Source organism: Oncorhynchus gorbuscha, unplaced genomic scaffold (genome assembly GCF_021184085.1).
Source record: "Oncorhynchus gorbuscha isolate QuinsamMale2020 ecotype Even-year unplaced genomic scaffold, OgorEven_v1.0 Un_scaffold_2186, whole genome shotgun sequence".
Lineage (NCBI taxonomy): Eukaryota > Metazoa > Chordata > Actinopteri > Salmoniformes > Salmonidae > Oncorhynchus > Oncorhynchus gorbuscha.
This window is the reverse complement of record NW_025746760.1, coordinates 27,565-45,000: the sequence shown is the minus strand read 5'-3', so window position 1 is coordinate 45,000 and position 17,436 is coordinate 27,565. Positions and strand designations below refer to the sequence as shown.

Genomic DNA, 17,436 nt, shown 5'->3' with positions numbered 1-17,436 from the left:
CGTTCAAATAGCTTATCCCTGCCCATACCATAACCCCATCGCCACCATGGGCCACTCTATTATTGACTTGTTAATTGTTTATTCCATGTGTAACTCTGTGTTGTCTGTTCACACTGCTATGCTTTTATCTTGGCCAGGTCGCAGTTGCAAATGAGAACTTGTTCTCAACTAGCCTACCTGGTTAAATAAAGGTGTTCTCAACTAGCCTACCTGGTTAAATAAAGGTGTTCTCAACTAGCCTACCTGGTTAAATAAAGGTGTTCTCAACTAGCCTACCTGGTTAAATAAAGGTGTTCTCAACTAGCCTACCTGGTTAAATAAAGGTGAAATAAAAATAATAATAATAAATAAAAAAATTCGCTACGTTGACATCAGCAAACCACTCGCCCACACGTCGCCTTACACATGAGGCTCCCGAGTGGCACAGCGGTGTAAGGTACTGCATCTCAGTGCAAGAGGCCAATTGGCCCAGCATCATCCGGGTTTGGCAGGGGTAGGCTGTCATTGTAAATAAGAGTTTTTTTCTTAACTGACTGTTAAAACAATATACAATAAAAACAATAACACGTAGTCTGCGGTTGTGAGGCCAGTTGGACGCACTGCCAAATTCTCTAAAATGACATTGGAGGTGGCTTATGGTAGAGAAATTAACATTAAATTCTCTGGCAACGACTCTAGTAGACATTCCTGCAGTCAGCATGCCAATTGCTGCTGTGCTGAACCTCAACTTGAGACATCTGTGGCATTGTGTTGTGACAAAACTGCACATTATCCCCGCACAAGGTGCTGCTTAATCAGCTTCTTGATGTGCCACACCTGTCAGGTGGATGGATTATCTTGGAAAAGGAGAAATGCTCACTCACAGAAGTGAACACATTTGTGCTCACAATTTGAGACAACCTTTTCTATTATGCACATAGCAACATGGTCTAGGAAAAGGCGGCAATTAAACAGCGCACTCTGAACCGTGAACAGGAACTCCTGTCTAACGGGGGAGAAAGCGCATGTATTATTAAATTATATCATTTTTATTTTTGTTGCACAATTGTTGTTAATATTACCATCTAGAATTTCAGTAGCACATGTCTTAGTGATGGACTGCCTTCCCCACGGGCTCCACAATGGATCAGTCAGACAGGCGCCAGTCATGTCTTTGTTGTTACTGCTCTACTGTCGACCAAACAATCGGCCAGTCGACTAAATGGGTTTAGGCCTAGAACCAGCAACGCTCTAACCGCTAGGCTACCTGCTGCCAGATAGTCTTTGTTTCCTGGGCCGTGTCCAGCTGCACCCAAAAGGATAACTCCTCCTCTTCTGGTCAGTTGGGTGGACCCAGACTGGCCACGTCATTGGTTGGTGCTAAATTCCAGTACAGATTGCCCCATAGCCCCTCGTACTGTACCACCTAGACACTCTTCTAAATGATTTGTCAGAGCTGGGTGGGTGTGAGGTGGACCCAGACTGGCCACACTATTGGTCTGTTGGTGCTGAATTCCAACTCAAACACCAAGCCCCTAGTTCTTAGACACTCCTGTAGATCGGAAAGGATTTGATAGGTTTAAGCCAAATGCAATTGCTCAACCATTCCTTCTGATAGGTCGGTATGTTGCTTGCACCAATCAGAGTCGTTCAGATCTACAGGAGTGCCTATTGGGGAAAAGTGGCAAAAGAACCATTCAGCATGAGATGGTGTTAGAACCCTGGGTTGTGGTACAGTGGGTGGTGGGTACTGAAACAGGGCCCCCATGAGGGGCCATAGCTCAGCCTGTGACAGGAGCCATAATAACTGGGTCTGGTCCTGCCTGCCTGCCTGCCTGCCTGCCTGCCTGCCACTGGAGAAATTAACCAGCCAGCCTGTGACTGTCACCAATCAATCACCATGATGTCCCCTGATGAACACTACTGGCTATGGCTGCTCCACCTTACTAAGGAGGAAAGGACAGTTTATCACAAAGCTGCTGCTGTACTGACCCTCTGAAAACCAACTTTATTTCTGGCCTGGGACTCCAATAGGATAGTGGTGAAACAGAGCATATCACTTTGAACTCCTGGTTGACTGTATACAAGTGAAGGAGGAAAGTGCTGTGCCACTGTGCTGTGTCTGACTCTGAGAACAAACCACTCAAAGTGAATATAGTTCCTCTGGGGTGGAATCTGTTCCATCATGCAGTCTATTGTTTTGAGATGTGGAATATTACATTTGGAGATGAGAAATGAGAGATGAAGGAACAGAAGTTGAGAAATATCAGCTGTAGCTACTAGCCTCTGTTCCTTGAAGGAGTCACAAAATGTGTGATTGTCACCGAAGGGCCAGGGAGTTGTGGCTGCAGCAGTTACCTCAACATTGAGGGGGGGGTTTGTGTTTTTATTTCATGGGGGGGGGGGGGGGGGTGCACGTCTAATTGAAAAAGGCCAATACGTTCTGTCACCCATTGATATATGAAGGGAATACTGTATTACGGTATTAATTCTATAGCTCTTAATGAATACGTTCTGTCACCCATTGATATATGAAGGGAATACTGTATTACGGTATTAATTCTATAGCTCTTAATGAATACGTTCTGTCACCCATTGATATATGAAGGGAATACTGTATTACGGTATTAATTCTATAGCTCTTAATGAATACGTTCTGTCACCCATTGATATATGAAGGGAATACTGTATTACGGTATTAATTCTATAGCTCTTAATGAATACGTTCTGTCCCCCCATTGATATATGAAGGGAATACTGTATTACGGTATTAATTCTATAGCTCTTAATGAATACGTTCTGTCACCCATTGATATATGAAGGGAATACTGTATTACGGTATTAATTCTATAGCTCTTAATGAATACGTTCTGTCCCCCCATTGATATATGAAGGGAATACTGTATTACGGTATTAATTCTATAGCTCTTAATGAATACGTTCTGTCACCCATTGATATATGAAGGGAATACTGTATTACGGTATTAATTCTATAGCTCTTAATGAATACGTTCTGTCACCCATTGATATATGAAGGGAATACTGTATTACGGTATTAATTCTATAGCTCTGAGTGTGTTCCTGTTCCACCATGACAGTCATCTCCCATTTTATGTTTTGTATGATGGGAACGGTGCAACATGGCATTGAGACGGACTGCTTACAGATTTCCAGGTGTTGAATCCGCTGTCGTCAGCAGTATATCCCTATGCACAGCGCGTCTTCACCCCAGAGATAAATGACCTCGGCCTCTGAGTTTGACGCTCGGCTCCTTAGCCGTGCACTTTTCACATGTCTAAAACACACACACAACAGACAAACGCACACATGCATACACACAAATGTAGACAAACAAATGTGCACACACACACACACACCACAGTCACACACCCGCACACACACCACAGTCACACACACACACCACAGTCACACACCCGTACACACACCACAGTCACACACCCGCACACACACCACAGTCACACACCCGCACACACACCACAGTCACACACCCGCACACACACTAACACACAAACAAACGTCACAGTTCTCAAATGCCTCTCCAGTCCCTGTCACCACAAAAAGCATTTCACAAATGAGAACGATGAAAGGGAGGGAATATTTTGCCCCTGAATTGCGGCTGTGGCCACTAGTGCTTGACTGAATGCACAATCTGGCCGGTTGACTATTTTTAGAACACAATGCCTGCAATGGAGTAAATGATGTGCACATTTACATATATTCCAACAGATCACAATAGTGCCTAATTTATCATAACCATTACAGATAACAAATCCTAATGGCTAAATTGGCCCATATACTGTATATTCAGTCATTTAAAAAAAACAAGTGCCATTTTAAGATTCATTTATTTAATCTGTAATATCAGACATTATGTAATACAACAGAATAAAATGGAACAGAATATTTTTTTCAAAATAAAAATAGTTGCCTGTGTGAATGATACACATCTCGTGCCTGGTACATTTATTCTCAGTGATCATTTAAAACGGGGCTCAATTTGGCGAGTTGAAATCTGTCTTTTCCATGTACAGATGTTTGATTTAGTTTATTCTGCCTGCTTCTTTGGGATGTTCAAAATGGAGAGGCAATCTGTAATTTCAATTAAGACCTTAATGAGCGAGCTAGGACAGGCGTGGTCAAAATAACTATTTGTTCAGCACTTTGGAAATGTACAGCGACAGAATTCAGAACATGGTGTTATCCCTGTACACCAAGTCAGAACTATAGGATAAATAAAGGGGCATATAAAAGCAGATAATGGCAGCTCCTTCGAATATTTGATGATTACATTTCTCTAAAACAGGTTATAGGCTACATATGCACCACCAAGTCAGAACAGTAGATTAAATTAAGAGGGGTAAATTATTAGGGTGAGGCACATGGGCTACTAACAATATTAAAAAGGAATGGCTTGATTCATGATGATTACTCTTAGCTAAGACTTAGCTAAGTATGATGTTGACATGATCAGTCCAATCAAAGCTACTGTACATATAACATGATTTGATGTAATTTTATCTGTAGCAAATGACCTTGAGCCTTCCTGGATGGGCACTTCTAATGTAACTCTATGGCAGTGTAACAGTATAATTTTAAACCGTCCCCTCGCCCATACCCGGGCGCGAACCAGGGACCCTCTGCACACATCAACAACAGTCACCCACGAAGCATCGTTACCCATCGCTCCACAAAAGCCACGGCCCTTGCAGAGCAAGGGGAACTACTACTTCTAGGTCTCAGAGCAAGTGACGTAACCGATTGAAACGCTATTTAGCGCGCACCGCTAACTAAGCTAGCCGTTTCACATCCGTTACACTCACCCCCCTTTTGACCTTCCTCCTTTTTTCCACAGCAACCAGTAATCCGGGTCAACAGCATCAATGTAACAGTATAATTTTTTCATCCGTTACAGCAGCACCCAAGGGATTAGAATTTTCAGCTCTACCCTTTGACTTGGTGGTGACCCTTTGACTTGGTGGTGACGTAGTAACCCCACGAGTGACCCGCATTGTGGAGCTGCATTACTCAAGAAAACAAAAAAGAGACCATGTTTGTATGGAGACTTTATTAACTCAATGATATATATATATATTTACATTGTTTGCAAACTGTTATGGAACATGTATTAATGGCAAGCCCCCCCCCCCCCTCAAAACAGGTGGGGCTCTAATGACGGGTTGTCACTGCTCCCACCCCTCTGAACATACCCCCTGTCCTTTCCTTTGTGCGGTGTCTTTGACCTGTAGCTGTAGCAGTGTAGGGATGCATGTCCCCTGTCCTTTCCTTTGTGCGGTGTCTTTGACCTGTAGCTGTAGCAGTGTACGGATGCATGTCCCCTGTCCTTTCCTTTGTGCGGTGTCTTTGACCTGTAGCTGTAGCAGTGTAGGGATGCATGTCCCCTGTCCTTTCCTTTGTGCTGTGTCTTTGACCTGTAGCTGTAGCAGTGTACGGATGCATGTCCCCTGTCCTTTCCTTTGTGCGGTGTCTTTGACCTGTAGCTGTAGCAGTGTAGGGATGCATGTCCCCTGTCCTTTCCTTTGTGCGGTGTCTTTGACCGGTAGCTGTAGCAGTGTAGGGATGCATGTCCCCTGTCCTTTCCTTTGTGCGGTGTCTTTGACCTGTAGCTGTAGCAGTGTAGGGATGCATGTCCCCTGTCCTTTCCTTTGTGCGGTGTCTTTGACCTGTAGCTGTAGCAGTGTACGGATGCATGTCCCCTGTCCTTTCCTAGTGGCAGAATGCATGCCTAAGGCATCACAATACTTATTGGGAGTTGTGTTGGTATAATTGTAGCACAATACAAAATCTCTTTACAAACGCAGGTGCGTGCGTACACACACACATATGATATATACACACACACACACACACATATGATATATATACACACACACACACACATATGATATATATACACACACACACACACACACACATATGATATATACACACACACACACACACACACATATGATATATACACACACACACACACACACACATACATACATACATACATACATACATACATACATACATACATACATACATACATACATACATACATACATACATACATACATACATACATACATACATACATACATACATACATACATACATACATACATACATACATACATACATACATACATACATACATACATACATACATACATACATACATACATACATACATACATACATACATACATACATACGCACACATTTTCACAGCTATTACTCTACGTTCGTATCTTACCAGCTCCTTTCATTACTTCCAGCTGCAGTGCCAGCATCATATTCCCAACCATTAAACCTAATACTCCAAATCATTGTATTGCTCAACATGGGATCAGAAGGGGATGAATCTGTAGTGGGGATGTTGATATGGAAACCTGGAGGCTTTCAGCACCATTTTCTGTCTATTTTCAGCTATTCAAGCATCATCATTGAGTCTGGTTTAGCCAGGCGACGTCTCTGTGGAGATTGGTGAGAGCCAGCCTTTTACCCTTACCTCAGTGAGATTAGATAGTGATGTTGGGAGGGATATGATTGTGAATATTAACACGGAACGGTTTTCCATCTTCCATCAGGCCAAGAAGGTATTGAAATCAAATGGAGAAATGATGCGTCAGCAGAAGCTTTGACATGGTGTTGTCAGCAAAACAAATCTGTCGGCTGTAGGCTATTCTGTGGTTCATATGGGGGGGGGGGGAGCAAGATAGGCTGCGGTAATATAATGATGATGATGCAGTTTCTTGGAAATGAGATTCTGGAAATATGTCCTTATCCCAATGTTTACATCACACAGTGTCTCAGTAAAAATGACTTGCAATGACTGTCTACATTTAAAATGATAATCAAGACCATTCCCTGGCAAAACAAAGATGTCACGTAGAATAGAAGCAGGTCGTTTTCCGACTCTCTCATTTTATTCACGTAGAATAGAAGCAGGTCGTTTTCCGACTCTCATTTTATTCACGTAGAATAGAAGCAGGTCGTTTTCCGACTCATTTTATTCACGTAGAATAGAAGCAGGTCGTTTTCCGACACTCATTTTATTCATGTAGAATAGAAGCAGGTCGTTTTCCGACTCTCATTTTATTCACGTAGAATAGAAGCAGGTCGTTTTCCGACTCTCATTTTATTCACGTAGAATAGAAGCAGGTCGTTTTCCGACTCTCATTTTATTCATGTAGAACTTCAAATGTTTGTCTTGCTGTCTTTGGCAGCATGATCGTTTGCCAAGGGAGGCTTCTGTTGATACTGATGATATTCAGCTGATAGGCCACTAACACATTCTGGTTTTAGTTGCTTTGCCGCCCATGTATGGAAAACTCTACAGCGTTCCTTGTAACAGTGTGTTCTGGTGCCTCTCGGGCTGTTCATAATGTTGATTGGAGACCTATTTGCTGATTTAATGTTATTTTGTAAATTGTGTAGGAATGGTTCCTTCTGAAAGAGACCTTGGTCTGAATGGGACTCTCTGTTTAAAATAAAGGTAAAATAAATCCCTTCTGTAATGTGTTCTCTCTCATTTCAGATCCATCCCAGACAGCCACAGTGGAGGTGTCCTCCCCAAGTGGTCTTCTGCAGTACTGTAGCACCCTCTAGTGGTATGATACTGGCATTACACTGAACCTTTCTACAATTAATGTATTACCCTGGCTGCCTTGACTTTACACACAGTGCAGTTCTTTATTCTAAAGTGCCAGCCGATGACGAAAGGCTTTAGAATTGTAATCTTTGGTAGACTGTTCGTATCACTATTAATAAACGCAGAGACAATCCATATATTGTTGTATGCAATGAGCTCAGTTATTTAAAACGGTGAGAATGAGCTGCACTGTATTTTAAACACAAGGCCATTAAACTGCCCATTTTACCTGGTGTTGTTCTCTATCTGCGGTCTAGATGTGGTGTTGCAGTATAAACATGGACGACCGATGCTGGCTGTGCCGCTACCCTCCAGGCAGGAGAGCTGTCTGTTCTTCCTCAGGCCCATGTTAATGACTGTAGGAGACCTCATCCACGACCTGCAGAGAGAAGACCCAGGAGTCACCTCTGCCTCTGTGCTCACCAAAGGTAGGACACACAAATATATGTTGTACACATACACAAATATGTTGTACACACACATAAATACAGTGCCTTGCGAAAGTATTCGGCCCCCTTGAACTTTGCGACCTTTTGCCACATTTAAGGCTTCAAACATAAAGATATAAAACTGTATTTTTTTGTGAAGAATCAACAAGAAGTGGGACACAATCATGAAGTGGAACGACATTTATTGGATATTTCAAACTTTTTTAACAAATCAAAACTGAAAAATTGGGCATGCAAAATCTTTCAGCCCCTTTACTTTCAGTGCAGCAAACTCTCTCCAGAAGTTCAGTGAGGATCTCTGAATGATCCAATGTTGACCTAAATGACTAATGATGATAAATACAATCCACCTGTGTGTAATCAAGTCTCCGTATAAATGCACCTGCACTGTGATAGTCCTCAGAGGTCCGTTAAAAGCGCAGAGAGCATCATGAAGAACAAGGAACACACCAGGCAGGTCCGAGATACTGTTGTAAAGAAGTCTAAAGCCGGATTTGGATACAAAAAAGCGATAATATTGAAATGGAGGGAGTATCAGACCACTGCAAATCTACCAAGACCTGGCCGTCCCTCTAAACTTTCAGCTCATACAAGGAGAAGACTGATCAGAGATGCAGCCAAGAGGCCCATGATCACTCTGGATGAACTGCAGAGATCTACAGCTGAGGTGGGAGACTCTGTCCATAGGACAACAATCAGTCGTATATTGCACAAATCTGGCCTTTATGGAAGTGGCAAGAAGAAGGCCATTTCTTAAAGATATCCATAAAAAGTGTTGTTTAAAGTTTGCCACAAGCCACCTGGGAGACACACCAAACATGTGGAAGAAGGTGCTCTGGTCAGATGAAACCAAAATTGAACCTTTTGGCAACAATGCAAAACGTTATGTTTGGCGTAAAAGCAACACAGCTCATCACTCTGAACACACCATCCCCACTGTCAAACATGGTGGTGGCCTCATCATGGTTTGGGCCTGCTTTTCTTCAGCAGGGACAGGGAAGATGGTTAAAATTGATGGGCAGATGGATGGAGCCAAATACAGGACCATTCTGGACGAAAACCTGATGGAGTCTGCAAAAGACCTGAGACTGGGACGGAGATTTGTCTTCCAACAAGACAATGATCCAAAACATAAAGCAAAATCTACAATGGAATGGTTCAAAAATAAACATATCCAGGTGTTAGAATGGCCAAGTCAAAGATCTGAATCCAATCAAGAATCTGTGGAAAGAACTGAAAACTGCTGTTCACAAATGCTCTCCATCCAACCTCACTGAGCTCGAGCTGTTTTGCAAGGAGGAATGGGAAAAACTTTCAGTCTCTCGATGTGCAAAACTGATAGACATACCCCAAGCGACTTACAGCTGTAATCGCAGCAAAAGGTGGCGCTACAAAGTATTAACTTAAGGGGGCTGAATAATTTTTCACGCCCAATTTTTCGGTTTTTGATTTGTTTAAAAAGTTTGAAATATCCAATAAATGTCGTTCCACTTCATGATTGTGTCCCACTTCTTGTTGATTCTTCACAAAAAAATACAGTTTTATATCTTTGTGTTTGAAGCCTGAAATGTGGCAAAAGGTCGCAAAGTTCAAGGCGGCCGCATACTTTCACAAGGCACTGTATATGTTGTACACACACTCAAATGCAAACATTTGCCCGTATACTCAAATGCTTTTTGAATGAGTGCCTATCTAGGAGCAGTTCAGCCTTTTGGATAATAATGAATATGATTTAATGGACAGGGCAGAACTGATCCTAGATCAGCACACCTACTCTGAGATACTTTATGAATATGGGCTACTGTCTGTCGTGTACACAGACACTATATCCATCTGTTATCCTCCTGTCTCCTACAGATGGTGCACGGGTAGCTAACACCACCCCTGTAGACACCACCCCTGTAGACACCACCCAGACACTATATCCATCTGTTATCCTCCTGTCTCCTACAGATGGTGCACGGGTAGCTAACACCACCCCTGTAGACACCACCCCTGTAGACACCACCCAGACACTATATCCATCTGTTATCCTCCTGTCTCCTACAGATGGTGCACGGGTAGCTAACACCACCCCTGTAGACACCACCCCTGTAGACACCACCCAGACACTATATCCATCTGTTATCCTCCTGTCTCCTACAGATGGTGCACGGGTAGCTAACACCACCCCTGTAGACACCACCCCTGTAGACACCACCCAGACACTATATCCATCTGTTATCCTCCTGTCTCCTACAGATGGTGCACGGGTAGCTAACACCACCTCTGTAGACACCACCCCTGTAGACACCACCCAGACACTATAGCCATCTGTTATCCTCCTGTCTCCTACAGATGGTGCACGGGTAGCTAACACCACCCCTGTAGACACCACCCCTGTAGACACTATATCCATCTGTTATCCTCCTGTCTACTACAGATGGTGCACGGGTAGCTAACACCACCCCTGTAGACACCACCCCTGTAGACACCACCCAGACACTATATCCATCTGTTATCCTCCTGTCTCCTACAGATGGTGCACGGGTAGCTAACACCACCCCTGTAGACACCACCCCTGTAGACACCACCCAGACACTATATCCATCTGTTATCCTCCTGTCTCCTACAGATGGTGCACGGGTAGCTAACACCACCCCTGTAGACACCACCCAGACACTATATCCATCTGTTATCCTCCTGTCTCCTACAGATGGTGCACGGGTAGCTAACACCACCCCTGTAGATACCACCCCTGTAGACACTATATCCATCTGTTATCCTCCTGTCTCCTACAGATGGTGCACGGGTAGCTAACACCACCCCTGTAGACACCACCTCTGTAGACACCACCCAGACACTATATCCATCTGTTATCCTCCTGTCTCCTACAGATGGTGCACGGGTAGCTAACAGCACCTCTATAGACACCACCCCTGTAGACACTATATCCATCTGTTATCCTCCTGTCTCCTACAGATGGTGCATGGGTAGCTAACACCACCCCTGTAGACACCAGCTCTGTAGACACCACCCAGACACTATATCCATCTGTTATCCTCCTGTCTCCTACAGATGGTGCACGGTAGCTAACACCACCCCTGTAGACACCACCTCTGTAGACACCACCCAGACACTATATCCATCTGTTATCCTCCTGTCTCCTACAGATGGTGCACGGGTAGCTAACACCACCCCTGTAGACACCACCAAGACACTATATCCATCTGTTATCCTCCTGTCTCCTACAGATGGTGCACGGGTAGCTAACAGCACCTCTATAGACACCACCCCTGTAGACACTATATCCATCTGTTATCCTCCTGTCTCCTACAGATGGTGCACGGTAGCTAACAGCACCTCTATAGACACCACCCCTGTAGACACTATATCCATCTGTTATCCTCCTGTCTCCTACAGATGGTGCACGGGTAGCTAACAGCACCTCTATAGACACCACCCCTGTAGACACTATATCCATCTGTTATCCTCCTGTCTCCTACAGATGGTGCACGGGTAGCTAACAGCACCTCTATAGACACCACCCCTGTAGACACTATATCCATCTGTTATCCTCCTGTCTCCTACAGATGGTGCACGGGTAGCTAACAGCACCTCTATAGACACCACCCCTGTAGACACTATATCCATCTGTTATCCTCCTGTCTCCTACAGATGGTGCACGGGTAGCTAACAGCACCTCTATAGACACCACCCCTGTAGACACTATATCCATCTGTTATCCTCCTGTCTCCTACAGATGGTGCACGGGTAGCTAACAGCACCTCTATAGACGGTCTCCTGGACAAAGACTTCCAGCTCCTCATCAATGATACTGTATACAACATCCACTCCCTGAAAGAGGTGAAGCAACTCTCCAAAACATAAATAGTTGAAACAGTTTAAGAGATGATGATGACATAATAATAAATGCCATTTAGCAGCTGCTTTATTCTGAAACGACTTAGTTGTGCGTGTTTATATTTTAAATATGGCTGGTCCCCCACTATCCTGGGAATCGAACCCACTATCCTGGTGTGGCAAGCAACATGCTCTACCAACTGAGCTACAGAGGACCACAGATCACACATCTACAGAGGACCACAGATCACACATCTACAGAGGACCACAGATCACACATCTACAGAGGACCACAGATCACACATCTACAGAGGACCACAGATCACACATCTACAGAGGACCACAGATCACACATCTACAGAGGACCACAGATCACACATCTACAGAGGACCACAGATCACACATCTACAGAGGACCACAGATCACACATCTACAGAGGACCACAGATCACACATCTACAGAGGACCACAGATCACACATCTACAGAGAGGACCACAGATCACACATCTACAGAGGACCACAGATCACACATCTACAGAGGACCACAGATCACACATCTACAGAGGACCACAGATCACACATCTACAGAGGACCACAGATCACACATCTACAGAGGACCACAGATCACACATCTACAGAGGACCACAGATCACACAGCTACAGAGGACCACAGATCACACATCTACAGAGGACCACAGATCACACAGCTACAGAGGACCACAGATCACACAGCTACAGAGGACCACAGATCACACAGCTACAGAGGACCACAGATCACACAGCTACAGAGGACCACAGATCACACAGCTACAGAGGACCACAGATCACACAGCTACAGAGGACCACAGATCACACAGCTACAGAGGACCACAGATCACACAGCTACAGAGGACCACAGATCACACAGCTACAGAGGACCACAGATCACACAGCTACAGAGGACCACAGATCACACAGGATGATGATGAGATATCAATTGATCTTTATCAGTAATTCTGAAAAGAAACATCATTAGTCACTTGAGCATCAGCAGGATCCTCCTCCTCCTCCTCCTCATCGTCATTATCCACCTCCAGTCTGGGGTGGAATTGGTGGAATAGTGATGCATGTTCCCAGTGTAATAATAATAATTTTGCCATGAGTTCCCAGAGTGACTGTGTTGTAATGAATTCCACCCATGTTGTGTGTTCAGAGGCGTCCAGTGAGCATGTGGTGGACGTGGAGGACATGAAGCACATGGTGCAGCTGCTCCACACGGCCCTCCACCTGCCCCACCACCACCTCCTGAAGGAGAGGCAGCTGCTGGAGAGACTGGATGGACTCAAACAGGACCTCTCACCTCTGGAACAGGTACCGGAGGGGTGTACGTACCGGAGGGGTGTACGTACCGGAGGGGTGTACGTACCGGAGGGGTGTACGTACCGGAGGGGTGTACGTACCGGAGGGGTGTACTCCTGACTCCGTTTCTCTTTCTCTTTCCTTCTGTCTTTCAGTATCTCCTCTCTTTATTTCTCTCTCTTGCGTCTCTTATCTCATCTCTCTCGTCTCTGTGTGACTCCTACTACCTATCCCTTTGGTCGACAACCATAAAGCTGTCACGGTAAACCTTCAAAGATCAGATTGCATGAGTGTGAGAGTTTGTTTTAGCTATCACTAGTAACCTCTGTCTCCCGTGCGTTCCCTGTATAGGTGAAGGCACAGCTGGCGCGCAGTGCAGAGTTCCACTCCTCCAGGACTCTGTGGACAGGTGTGGCCCTGCTGTCTGTGCAGGGCGGGGCCTTGGCCTGGCTCACCTGGTGGGTGTACTCCTGGGACGTCATGGAGCCCGTCACCTACTTCCTCACCTACTGCACCAGCATCGGAGTCTTCTCCTACTATGTCCTCACCAAGCAGGTACAGTACAGGACTGGAAGGACAGGAAGACCCATGTCAGCATGGTCTCGATACAAGTAGTCAAGACAGTGTCTCCCCCTTGTGTGCACAAAAAGTACTGTCACTACAGGGCACTTGAACAAAAGCTTTCATTTTCATTTCAGTCACACCTGGTCTCCTTACAACAACTTGGAGTAGTCAAGTTCTCATATGTGACCTTCATTGCCATACGCTGTACAGTATGAAGGCAGTAATTATCAGGGTTGAATTCTAACTTTAGATAACTGTGTGCAGTCAAACTTCTACAAACCGCTGCATTGACATCAATGGTAGATGTAATCAAAACACAGTTGATAAGCACTTAGAAGTGGAACAGAGAAATCTCCACGTATGTCTGCCCTCCTGTGGCTGCAATGTGTATAGCATGCGCTGTATAGAAGGAGCACGACATGCTCTGACCGGTAAACCTTCCAGTTGGTCCCACAGCACCTGTGTCCTGCGTCTAAATGATTTTATAAGACTTTTGTAAGTATCTTATAAAAGTACAGTACGAACTGTGTACATCCATGCCACAACAAGGAGGCTGACACAAACCAACATTCCTCTGTTACGCTTCGAGGTGCATCACCTGAATTCTGATCATATCTCCTAATGACATCCGTGCAAAATTTACACAGAGGATCACGGTTATCTCAAGTTAGAATTTAAACCCAGATAACTATGAGTGAGAAGTGATACACAAGTTAGTCTGTCCAGATGGATCATGGTTGTTGTCCTCTGTAGGATTATGTCTGTCCAGATGGATCATGGTTGTTGTCCTCTGTAGGATTATGTCTGTCCAGATGGATCATGGTTGTTGTCCTCTGTAGGATTATGTCTGTCCAGATGGATCATGGTTGTTGTCCTCTGTAGGATTATGTCTGTCCAGATGGATCATGGTTGTTGTCCTCTGTAGGATTATGTCTGTCCAGATGGATCATGGTTGTTGTCCTCTGTAGGATTATGTCTGTCCAGATGGATCATGGTTGTTGTCCTCTGTAGGATTATGTCTGTCCAGATGGATCATGGTTGTTGTCCTCTGTAGGATTATGTCTGTCCAGATGGATCATGGTTGTTGTCCTCTGTAGGATTATGTCTGTCCAGATGGATCATGGTTGTTGTCCTCTGTAGGATTATGTCTGTCCAGATGGATCATGGTTGTTGTCCTCTGTAGGATTATGTCTGTCCAGATGGATCATGGTTGTTGTCCTCTGTAGGATTATGTCTGTCCAGATGGATCATGGTTGTTGTCCTCTGTAGGATTATGTCTGTCCAGATGGATCATGGTTGTTGTCCTCTGTAGGATTATGTCTGTCCAGATGGATCATGGTTGTTGTCCTCTGTAGGATTATGTCTGTCCAGATGGATCATGGTTGTTGTCCTCTGTAGGATTATGTCTGTCCAGATGGATCATGGTTGTTGTCCTCTGTAGGATTATGTCTGTCCAGATGGATCATGGTTGTTGTCCTCTGTAGGATTATGTCTGTCCAGATGGATCATGGTTGTTGTCCTCCGTAGGATTATGTCTGTCCAGATGGATCATGGTTGTTGTCCTCTGTAGGATTATGTCTATCCAGATGGATCATGGTTGTTGTCCTCTGTAGGATTATGTCTATCCAGATGGATCATGGTTGTTGTCCTCTGTAGGATTATGTCTATCCAGATGGATCATGGTTGTTGTCCTCTGTAGGATTATGTCTGTCCAGATGGATCATGGTTGTTGTCCTCTGTAGGATTATGTCTGTCCAGATGGATCATGGTTGTTGTCCTCTGTAGGATTATGTCTGTCCAGATGGATCATGGTTGTTGTCCTCTGTAGGATTATGTCTGTCCAGATGGATCATGGTTGTTGTCCTCTGTAGGATTATGTCTGTCCAGATGGATCATGGTTGTTGTCCTCTGTAGGATTATGTCTGTCCAGATGGATCATGGTTGTTGTCCTCTGTAGGATTATGTCTATCCAGATGGATCATGGTTGTTGTCCTCTGTAGGATTATGTCTATCCAGATGGATCATGGTTGTTGTCCTCTGTAGGATTATGTCTGTCCAGATGGATCATGGTTGTTGTCCTCTGTAGGATTATGTCTGTCCAGATGGATCATGGTTGTTGTCCTCTGTAGGATTATGTCTGTCCAGATGGATCATGGTTGTTGTCCTCTGTAGGATTATGTCTATCCAGATGGATCATGGTTGTTGTCCTCTGTAGGATTATGTCTATCCAGATGGATCATGGTTGTTGTCCTCTGTAGGATTATGTCTGTCCAGATGGATCATGGTTGTTGTCCTCTGTAGGATTATGTCTATCCAGATGGATCATGGTTGTTGTCCTCTGTAGGATTATGTCTGTCCAGATGGATCATGGTTGTTGTCCTCTGTAGGATTATGTCTGTCCAGATGGATCATGGTTGTTGTCCTCTGTAGGATTATGTCTGTCCAGATGGATCATGGTTGTTGTCCTCTGTAGGATTATGTCTGTCCAGATGGATCATGGTTGTTGTCCTCTGTAGGATTATGTCTGTCCAGATGGATCATGGTTGTTGTCCTCTGTAGGATTATGTGTATCCAGATGCCAAAGACAGGCAGTTCCTGTATTACTTCCACAAGGGTGCCAAGAAGGAGCGCTTCAACGTGCAGAAGTACAATGAGCTGAGAGAGGAGTTGGCTTCGGTATGTTGCTATACTTACTTATACAAGGCACTGCAGAATTTCTGCTCACTGCTTATTGGACTTTCCACTGATGTATTCAGTCTATAAAGGGGCTTCTGCTGATCGTGTGTGTGTGTGTGTGTGTGTGTGTGTGTGTGTGTGTGTGTGTGTGTGTGTGTGTGTGTGTGTGTGTGTGTGTGTGTGTGTGTGTGTGTGTCATCCTTAGGTGGAAGAAGATTTGAGACGTCTAAGGAATCCAACCCAACTTCAGCTCCCTGTAGAACAGATCCAGAGCCAGCCATGAAGAGCAGCACCATTTTCCCCCATTTATTTTGATAACAATGCATTTTTCTTACTAACCCTGCAGATCATTTTAGAGTTTTGGTTTACAATATTGGAAGTAATTTGTGGTAATAGAAGTATAGTAATAAATATGAGAAAACATCTTCCTGAATACTAATCATATTTTCTCTGCATTCCAGGCCATTGCAGTAATTCAATATAGTAGCTAGTGTAATTTCTATAGAAGAGCAAAGTTATGAATAGTGATGTGTATATAATGAGATGATCCATTCTGAACGTTTACAAAGATTAAGAGGAACTGAGACTGAACACAAATTACATTTCAATATTTTATTGCACCTCAATTCAGACTTTTGTTTCAATCATCAAAACCCCAAACATATTTCAACAGTTTTACAACTGTCATTTTATAAATGAGAGATTCTAACTCAATAGGAGCCCCACGCACCTCTCCAAATGCTATTAGTGCAAACCCAATCTCCCAAAAAGGTCAGAGATACATTTCCCTGGTGGACCACAATACAAGAAAAGTACATTACTCTTACTAAGCAGTGGTTCCTTATATTCACCCATGGAGACAAAAATGGTCCTCATTTTCTTGAACAATTCAGAAATAGAAACATGAAT

The 17,436-nt window shown here is 44.2% G+C and overlaps 1 protein-coding gene across 1 annotated transcript in view; it reads left to right on the top strand.

Annotated features, from left to right (window-relative positions):
• LOC124025126 (calcium uniporter protein, mitochondrial-like) overlaps positions 1-16,952 on the top strand; it is a 32,124-nt gene extending 15,172 nt beyond the window's left edge. The window contains exons 2-8 of the mRNA XM_046338794.1: positions 7,544-7,616; positions 7,915-8,085; positions 11,849-11,952; positions 12,976-13,299; positions 13,639-13,842; positions 16,411-16,527; positions 16,733-16,952. Coding sequence (XP_046194750.1) covers positions 7,544-7,616; positions 7,915-8,085; positions 11,849-11,952; positions 12,976-13,299; positions 13,639-13,842; positions 16,411-16,527; positions 16,733-16,810 — 1,071 coding nt within the window. The 3' untranslated portion in view covers positions 16,811-16,952. The remainder of the gene's footprint in view (positions 1-7,543; positions 7,617-7,914; positions 8,086-11,848; positions 11,953-12,975; positions 13,300-13,638; positions 13,843-16,410; positions 16,528-16,732) is intronic.
• The last annotated feature ends 484 nt before the right edge of the window (positions 16,953-17,436 follow it).